Here is a 10,403-nt window from a genome sequence, read left to right on the forward strand (position 1 = left end):
TAACATGTAAATTAAAACTAGCAGAAAAACAACGGCGATTGTGAACAAATATTTGGAATGGCTAGAAAAATATGAAAAACGCGTTTTAGTGTTAATTTATTTGTAAAAAAGCTTCAGAGAGGTGTTTGCGAACAAGACATTCAAACACATTATTGTGACAAGGCAAGAGAGGAGCTACCTTATGACTATTATTATGTTTAGTGACGGCGCTTAAGTACTTGGATGATAATTTTTGATTTGTATACACTTCATGTGTCCAGCGGGATGCCGAAACGTTGTATAGGTTTCACTACAAAATTATAGCTATTTGTCGATGTAATATATGGCTTCTTTAATTTTTATTTGATTTTTTAATATTTTCAGTCACCCGCTGCAGGGGTAAAACGATCGTTGTCAGGCGATGGTCGGACATGTATTAATATTAAAACCCAACAGCCTAAAAAAAAAAAAAGAACGCATATTTCTTTTATAAAAATAAAAGGTTAATGGATCTTAGCTAAAATTGTTCGTACTCAGTCTCCCCACAAGGTCAATTAATTAGAGAATAGTTGTAGAACGTGATTTTTAAATCTTACAGACAAATTAAGAACTTGTAAATTTTGTATTAAAAAAGAATAATACGTTCGCAAATGTGTAAACGTGTTTGAAATACGATGCGTGTGGTAGACAATCTTACATGTTGTACTACATGACTATCAATCAATCAACCACGACAGAAATTTATTAAAATAAATTCACTCCATCAATAAAAAACCAACTATACCTAATGTATATATATTTTTTACTTATTGTAAATCAATTCGTAAAAAGAAAGACTCAAAAAACAAACTTTTACACTAAAAAGTCTTGGATAGCATTGGTTACTGTCTTATTGGAGTAAACGCTTTCTACACAGAGTGTAAAAAATCATTATTTGTTATTTGTAAAACTGCAAGTCTTTTCCCCATTTGTTTTCCAAATTTTTATGAATTGAAAAAAATTATAAAATCATTTTAAAAACTCTAAAATTTTTGTGTTGAAAATTTATTTTATTTTACTTCTATAGTTGGGTGGGTATGCGATACTGCAAGAAATATTTTGAATATTAATTATAATTTAGAAACCCACGAGTAGAACTTCCACAATAAATATGTAATTGTTTGTAGTACACGCAAGTTTGAATTTTAAAAAACATACAGAATTAAAGAGAAAACAAACAACAATCGCATGATACGATGAGAATACTCACATATAATCAGTGGTTATAAAATTGAAAATAAACGGATAAAACACATTGAGGAGTGGCTAACTCAGCATGAACACGAGATTCCCTAAGAATTATACCACCGACGCGATGTGACTCGCGGTAGCCACTGCTGTTTTTAGTTAATTTAATGTTTCTAATTTGACACCTTCGCCTTAATAATACGCTATGAATAAGACGGAGAAGAAGTTATAATAATATTATCTTAATGTTTGGACACGCGCGATCGCGTGCGCCGCACCCAAAGAATTTACCCACGAATCCTCGAGGAGTTCTCTCTAGAAATTCTTTTTTAAGTACATGTACTGCACCATTTAGTACCATTCATTTAACATTTTAGTTATTTTAAGAAAAAAAAATTATTTTTAAATAAAAAAACTTGTTAGTTTCTTGACTCGAGTTAAATTGTTGGCGATAAATTTTGTCGACTACCTGTAAAAGTTTATTTTTGAATGCGGTCTAAATATTAAAACACACACTGATGGCAGCGTCTTATGGCTTAAGATTCAATAAATGTCACTAGATATTTAAGACATTTTGTTAAAAGATTTTATAATCCGTTCGAATTTAACAGCTCATAAACTTTTTTATAAGTAATGTTTTAAAAAAAGGTAATTCGATTGCGCTATGTTTTGTATTTAAATTAATTAAAATATATAATTATTTCTTTTGGGTTAGATCAGTGGCGTATTTTGAATGATTTCTCGGGTGATGTCCAATTTTTAATGAACCTCACAAACGAAAATTATAGAAATGTTTACTGACGTAAAAAAAACTTATTATTTTTCTAATTACTATTTTAGGAATTTACAACAAATTATTTGAAATTTGAAATTTTGGTATTATTGTATCTTAAAAGAAACAACCCTAGTTTCTTAACTTAAAGTAATAAAAGTTTAATAATAACTCAAATGTATTTATTATAGATATAATTAAACAATGCAAAACATACAAAATAAATATACACTAAAAACACTATAAAACAATACACAAAATGAAAACTTAATGTCATAAACGTATCGCGCGAAAAGAGATTACCTTCGGTGCTCCTGAGGTCCTCTCTCCTCTACGATTCATTCCATTTCGTCTTATATACTAAAATATTTTATTTTTCTACTTTTTGCAAAATTAATAATACTATCGTTTTCAAAAATGTTTATAAATATTTAATTCCTGGTCTAGTAATAATAGATCAGGAAATTACAATTAAACCAAACATTACAAAAATGTTTTACTTTCAGCTTTACAAATGATAACTATACTACAGTATACAGACTGATTTTTTTATCATAACCCACTCATTTACTTGTAGAATAAATATAATTTAAACATTATTTTTGGTTTTCTTTAGTTACACATTATTCTTAAATTATTAACTATTTAAAACTTTTTATGTTCATCCCTTATGCCTTGTAAGGGTGTCAACTTTGTCTTTTTGTCTTTTAAATTGGAACACATATTTTGAATATATTAAAATGTTTGGATTTTTAATTAAATAGTAAATGGTATTTGAATTTTTAATATAACTTTATTAGTTTATTAGACATAAACATTTAAAGTTTCAAATTTTTGAGTTAATATACATGTATAATACACATGATGATATGATTACAAATACAGGTAGCTAAATGGTTTATATGATATCAATGTCGCAGTCACAAATTGTTTATTATCAATTATGACTATCATAAATATACTTTCTGTATTGTCAGTTAGTGTATTTATAAACTCACAACAATGTGCCTTACTACCATTGATAATAACAATGTTGTGTACCTGCTAATTTCTTTGAAGTTGTTTTAAACAAAGTAACNTCTGCTAATTCCTTTTAAGTTGTTTTAAACAAAGTAACTCATAACTAAATTCTTTATTTATAATAAGTAAACAAATAATAAAATCTCATTTCAGTATTGATTTTATGTAAATTACTTGCTTTTGATGATGTTTCGGTGCCATTCCACTTCGAAATTATAAATAACAATTCAATTAGGTACACAAAAAGCTCAAGAAAATCATTGACAGCATAAAAACGTTCAACTCATTTAGTCGCACATAATTGTTTTAATGATTTTTTAGTTATACATTTTTGACTTTCTTCGATTTGACTTTTCAACACATCTTTTCGCTTTGGGTATATGAAAAAATCTCTAACTTTAGATGTTGTTCCTAATCAATTTCGTGTTTCTTGTATAGAAGATGAATAAGAAATAGCAAGGTTTAAAACATGAACAGCACAATGAACAAACGTCGCAAGCGGATGACTTTGGTGAATAAGAGATTGAGCTTATTTAANACTTTGGTGAATAAGAGATTGAGCTCCGTTAAATTGACCAGACATAGAAGCACATCCATCGTAACACTGTCCTCTAAGGTATTTTGTTTCTACACCAATGAATGTAAACTTTGATTAATAATATATAAACCTTTTCCAGTAGTATCTGTTGTAGGCACAAACTGAAGAATTCTTCCTTGATAATCATATTTTCAACATCTAAATATCGAACACACAAAGTTACTTGTTCGCTTCCACCAATGTCGGCCGTTTCATCAGCAAGTATTTTGAAACATCTTTGGGCATTTATGATTGTTACGATTTTNAAGTATTTTGAAACATCTTTGGGCATTTATGTTTGTTACGATTTTATTTAAAATAATTTTATTACAGGATTCAATTATTTCATTTTGAAGTGTTTCACTTGTATATTTTATTGTTTCTTCAGCTTCCAAAAATGATTTTAAACGGTCATCTCCTTGGGCTCTGTATCTTAATATTTCTATAAAATTTCCTTGATTTTCTTGGATAACTTGTCATTTTCTTGATATATATTGAAGTTACAAAGATAGCCGTTATTGTTAAAAAAAAAAATAAATAATAATAATAACATTAAAAATGCAAATAATAATTAAACCTATAAGGTAGTTAAACCCTAAAGTTATTTTCGATTTGTTAAAGTCGTTAAAATTAATTCAAATCTCCTGTTATTTTCTTTTATCAGAATTATTATGTCATTAATTCAATTATTAATTAAATTGTTAAACTATATTATATATTCAACTTAATAAATTTTTATGTTGATTATAATCGCATGGCATGATGTTTTTTGTTAATAACTAAATGGAAATAGCAATTTCACATGGGCAAAATTTTTAATAGTTGCAAGAGAATAAATCCAAACGTTGATATTTTATTTCATACAGATTAAATTTTATATGCATAAATATTCTGTTAACCGATATCAAATTTATTCCACTTGAACTTTCATAAAAAAATCTCTATCATTTGTAAACTAATGTAATAAATAAACAAACAAATACAAAAGGTTTTTCTTCAAAATATCTTTAAAATATATATATATATATTTTTTTTTTGATAATTCTCTGTATTATTCTTAAAATATTGTATTCTTTGACCAATAATACAATTAAAATAAATAAGTATTGTTTATACTAAATTCTCTGTAAATTCTTAAAATATTGTATTCTTTGACCAATAATACAATTAAAATAAATAAGTATTGTTTATACTAAATTTATTTATAATTGGCTTATACATTTTTTTAATGAATTTTTACAATTAAGTTTCCTTGACAATTAGATGTAAATGTTGATTTTATCGACATTTCAGTTCACTTCGTTTTTTCCCGTGAAAAATAAACTATCGTCTTGTGTAATTATTAAGATTTATTTAATTAGTTATTGATATGGCAAGTGAAAAAAATATTTTTGGTCAAACAAATGAATCAAACTTACATAAGGTCATACGCAGAGTTGAAGAAATATGGAATCGTCGTTTCATGCATTCCAATTGTGTTTTAAATAATACAAATAAAGGACAAATATCAAAAAAGTCAACTAAAGATGGAAGAATTATCTGTAAACACTATTAAGATTAATAATTAAACTAACTATTTCGAATAGAGAAAAAGTTTTTTAATATAAAATATAAGAAAAATTAATAATAAGTTCTCTTATTCATATATAACAATAATTCAGTCGCTTTACTTTAATTTAACTATTTTAATATTAAAAACCTTTTTCGAAATTGATTATTTAATTAATAATTATTAAAATTATATTCAATTTGCAGCAATTATTAATAAAAATATTTATCCTATAAAAAATTCCATTATTCCAAAAAAACGCACGTATCGAAAAACGAATAAAAATGATAAAATTATTCCAGAAAAATTGGTAACTATAATTATATTAATATATTTATTCGATTTAGCTATGTTATTGGGGTTTGTCTGATTCAAAAATATAAAATAAACTATCAACCCCCTTAATATAAATGCGGTAACATAATGTTTAATATTATTCTGCTATTTTTTCTATTAGATTTTTATGGGAAATTCAATTTTTATCGAAGATAATAATATAATATTAAGTATAGTTTATTTGTTTATTTAAATATCTCTTTGGTTACCTAGAATATGATGCAGCAAAGAGAATTCGGAACACTTTTTCAGAATGAAAAATCTGAAAAATATAAAAATGAAATTTTAAATTCAACAGAAAAAAAAAATATAGCAATTTCAAAAGACAATCCGCTATTAATATCAGCTGATTTGTTAGAAAAGGTATATTTTATTATGCTTTATTTCAATAAAAAGATTTTAGGGTATACCCTAAACCATTTTTTGGACTTAAAGCAGATTTCTTAAATAAATTTATCATATAATTAAATATATTTTTATGATCCGTTAAGAGTTTTCATAAGAAAAATTTGGAACGCAAAAAATCCGAAATAAAAAAACAACTTTTTGAGATATCTTCTAATACTACTGCTCGACCAAATTTAAAAAGAAATTCATCCGAAGAAGATGAAAAAGTCATAAAAAGTATACAACTTTTAAAATATAATTCATTTTTAAAAAATATGAAGTTTTGATTTTTGAAACAAATATGTAATATTTTTAAACATAAATTATTTTAGAGCCAAAAGTTAGTTCTAATCCTTTGACCTTAAATACGCCGAATGACGTAAATTTACTTGCTCTGTCCACTATTGAAGTAATAAAAGTACCAGAGAAAGAAAAAGGTAATTAGTTATTTAATCTATTTATTTTATGTAAAATTAAATAAAAAAAGATTATTTATTAAACATAATTAATTATAATAATACGAGTTAAATTAATATAACTTCTGCAGAGGCGTGTCATTAAGGGGGTCCATGGACGTTTTAAACAAAAGTAATTATACGTGTTTAATTTCATATTCCAAAACCTTAAATAAACCTAAATAATAGTAAACTGTTCAACAAAGTCTTTTATTAATTTTATGAAAAATGTTTAAATATGGTTACACTTGCAGAAGTAATGCAAGATCAGAACACAAAATCTCTTGATCAGTATAATGCACCTTCATTTAAATCGCCCACATCTTGGTATACTTCAGACACAATTAATGAGTACATTAAAATGATAGTAAAACGGTCAGAAGGTGAAGTTTATGCAGTTGTCACTGATTTTATTGTAGCGTATCTTCGAGGAGGTTATCCAGCTGTAAGAAGATGGATAAAAAAAGATATTCACACAATAAAATTACTTTTTGTGCCCATGAATGTATATGGGAGTCATTGGATATTGACAGTGGTTAATATACCTGAAAAGACTGTGACATCATATGATAGTCTTAAGTCGTATAAGGGTCCTTATCCAATGGTATTAAAAAATTTCTTAATTGAATGGGAGATGGACAAAAAAGGAAAAGCTTCTACATGGACATTACAAATAGGCGAGACATCTCGCCAAACCAATGGACATGATTGTGGGCCATTTACTGTTGAGCTGGCAGAAAAAATGTCTCGAGGAGATACAACACCAATAAATGCAAATTTTATGCCTTTTATAAGATTAAGACACAAAAATGAAATTATTGCTGGCGAGCTATTCAATTAATATTTTTATGAATGAAATTTTATTTTTGTATTTTATATCAATTTTCTTAATATTCACTATAAATTGAAATTTTTATTTGTATACCACCAAAAATTTTTTTACTTTTTCTATGTTTAATTGTTGTTTTGTTATTTTATTTTAATCTTATTTTTCTTTGTAACATTTCATTTAAGAAATTCAAATTTAATATAAATTTATCTTAACTGAAATAATTTAATGTTCTTGTTATGTGAATATACAAATATTATAATATACAGTTATGGATACAATTAAGTTAAAAAGTCAGCCAATTATAAATTTTTAAATTAACAAGTGTATCTACTATCTTAACAACTTAATTTTAATTTTACTAAATGACGATTCATAAAGAATTTCATAACTTTTATTTATTTTTTAAATACTATTTTAATTATAAAAAATTCTTTTCTGTATTTTTTATGAATGCGGTATATTGAATAGGGGTAACTAAACTTATTTGTTTATAATTCTCTAAACTGATAAACTATAAAATAAATTTAAAAATGAACTACAAGTTCAGAATATTTCCGTTGTTATTATATTTTTGCTACGGGTATTTTTGTTATATAAATGACCCAATGAAATCCAAATAATTTCTAGAAATCTCTGATAAAATGTAGATAAATATGTGTCGTCGAATCCTATCAAATTATTTTCAATTTTGTTATTTATTTAAAATACCATTTATTTTATAGTAAATAAATATAGTATATTATAAAAAAAGTTAATACCAATATATTAGGCATTTTTTTTTAAGTCGGGGGTGTCCAGACATGGAGGACACCCCCCCAAAATACGCCACTGGGTTAGATGGAATACCCATAAGAAGAATGGATAATTGAACTGGTAATTTTTTATTTCCAAGATGTAAAATGTATTCTTTAGTTTCAACGACTAATTAAAAAAAAAAAAAATTGAATCTTGAGAGTCTTATAGAATACATGACTTTTTTACCATTTAAATCACACATTATTCATTTTTTGAAGTTGGCACAAATATAAAATTAACAGATAAAAAAAAATTGTTTATTTTCCACCTATAAAAAAAGCATTCCCTCATATAATTAATTAACTTTTAGGTTCTCTATTATAAATCAATATTACTAAATTCCTCCTATAAACATTCATTAAAACTCCTATAAGAGTTTATATATAGAGAATGTATATCGACCCGCCAATGAAACCCACATTTTCACAACGGCGTATTCGCGTCGGGAAAGCGCGTTCATAAAATCAGTGATCAGGTGCACATTTCCCCTGTGGAAGTGTTGCAATTAGACTTTTCATGACTCTGTTCATCGTGTCATCAATGTCTCATGTTGTCGTCCAAGTGAGAAACGAATCGTTCGAGGGCGGGTTCTGTCTTTTCTCGTTCAAATCTCGAGTAACGTTAGCAAATAAAACTATTTATTTTTTAATTTGATCGCATAGTTTCTTGGTTTTATGTGTCAAAACACAATAATTATGATTCTATATATATATAGTGGCATATTTAGAGGGGAGGCACAGGGGCATTGACCATTGACTGAGTCATGTAAATATTTTATCTAGTAATGTAATAATGTATAATATCATTAGAAAAATTTATTTTTTGGTTATCGATAATAACATGGGTTTATGAAATATTAGTCGATATAGTTAGTTGTCTTGTGGAGCAAAATTGACGCCCGCGCAGTTGTCCCGTTAATATTATCACCTATTATTGAAGTGTTTATTACGTAGAGATACACACTGTATAAAAAGAAATTTTTTTATTAATAAAAATGCATTCAAAACAAATAACAGATTTTTTTTAAAAAAAAATCTAAAATATGTGTTAAAAGTTACGAGCAAAAGTCGTTTTATGGTACCTTATACATGAAGATTTTTTGTGCCCCTCTATTATACATTTCTAAATACGCCACTGTATATATATATACACAACATTAATTGATACTATTTTAAATTTCATGTTGTTTACTTAAGTCTAGTTAACGATCTATTTGTTTATCATATGAGGATGGATCATCATTTTTGCTCTTGATAGAGTATATATCAATTGATTTCGTTTTTGTACTTGCGTTATTTGTGTTATATATTTGAGATAATGTTTTCGGACTTAGAGAAAACGATAGCCTCTCGTCAAACTTTTTAATTTTCAAAACTAATCCATTGGGCTTACCGGCGTTAGCCGTTTGATTTATTTTTTATTCACAATGAGGAAATGACAATAAAAATCTCGTTGGCACCCTAGGGATCGTACTCGGACCCCGTGCACCAAAACATACGTTTATACCCACTAGGCCAGACGGACCTCTTGAACATAATTATATTATCAAGTACATAAAAAACTTAAACGTTGTTATATGAGTAATATTATAAAAATTTAATTTTCATTATTACAAATATAATCATGTGTGTATGTTCAAAGTGCTACATACAGTGCTTTATGTATGTACATTCTTTAAAAACTAAATAATTGTATATCCATTCTTATTAGTAGTACATAAATTTTTTCTTGATTTTTATTCACTAATATACATATAAGAGAGCATATATAATTTAATGGCTATGAAACGACGTTTTTATTATGCCTCTTTGAAGTATGCATATTGCAATTTAATTAATATGTTTGAGTGTAATGTGACTGACGATTATTAAAAATCACTGTTAACTTCCGCGTCATTGTATCTTAATTTGAATAATCAAATGAGAGATTTCCGAACAGTAATGTAATAAAGTGGATGATGTGATCATAATTTTTTGATTCCAGTGTACACATTGTAGATTAGCCTCGGTGAACCATGTTAATTTAAATATTTTAGTAATTTATGGCTTATTAACATTTTAATTTATGCACTCCGGCTATTTTAATAGATGGAATATGTACCTACCCATATTATATTAAACGCTCTCTCATTGTTTAAATCGTAAAAAAGGGAAGACAATCATTAAGTACGGTGTGCGGTCTGTATATTTTTATGCACTCCCGATTTTGTTTTATTAGATTTAGCGTATAGGCTCACTACCAGTTCAAATGAATCTGTGTGGTCAATTTACGACATTAAAATTTAAAATATGACATAATACGTCGCTTATTACTATATAATGTTAGTAAATATGTAATACTTGGTATATCTGTACAAATGGTTTGACGATTAACCGTTTAGATTATTTATTATTACATTTCTTCAGAAAAGGTACGAGATTTTGAAACAATTTGACGTTAAAATCGTGAAATGACACGTTGTTTGCGCATAAAAT

At 26.5% G+C, this 10,403-nt stretch overlaps 1 protein-coding gene across 2 annotated transcripts; it reads left to right on the plus strand.

Annotated features, from left to right (window-relative positions):
- Window positions 1-4,944: 4,944 nt before the first annotated feature.
- Window positions 4,945-7,415, plus strand: LOC126896236 (sentrin-specific protease 1-like). Of its 2 annotated transcripts, XM_050668850.1 has the most exons (6): window positions 4,945-5,116; window positions 5,331-5,434; window positions 5,674-5,823; window positions 5,952-6,084; window positions 6,180-6,284; window positions 6,557-7,415. In XM_050668850.1, exons 1-6 carry the CDS (start codon window positions 4,945-4,947, stop codon window positions 7,141-7,143), a joined length of 1,251 nt encoding a protein of 416 aa, XP_050524807.1. In that variant the 3' UTR covers window positions 7,144-7,415. The 2 variants fall into 2 exon arrangements, with proteins under 2 accessions (XP_050524807.1, XP_050524808.1); XM_050668851.1 differs by lacking the exon at window positions 5,331-5,434 and having other exon boundaries at window positions 4,972-5,116.
- Window positions 7,416-10,403: the final 2,988 nt, after the last annotated feature.

The sequence above is a fragment of the Daktulosphaira vitifoliae genome, unplaced genomic scaffold (assembly GCF_025091365.1).
Source record: "Daktulosphaira vitifoliae isolate Bord-2020 unplaced genomic scaffold, ASM2509136v1 Scaffold_1, whole genome shotgun sequence".
NCBI classification, from domain to species: Eukaryota; Metazoa; Arthropoda; class Insecta; order Hemiptera; family Phylloxeridae; genus Daktulosphaira; species Daktulosphaira vitifoliae.

Coding starts and splice junctions, on each gene's coding strand:
- LOC126896236 (XM_050668850.1), top strand. CDS start 4,945: ATGGCAAGTGAAAAAAATATTTTTGGTCAAACAAATGAATCAAACTTA. Junction 5,117..5,330: donor TAAAGATGGAAGAATTATCT/GTAAACACTATT, acceptor TTCAATTTGCAG/CAATTATTAATAAAAATATT. Junction 6,085..6,179: donor AGATGAAAAAGTCATAAAAA/GTATACAACTTT, acceptor AAATTATTTTAG/AGCCAAAAGTTAGTTCTAAT.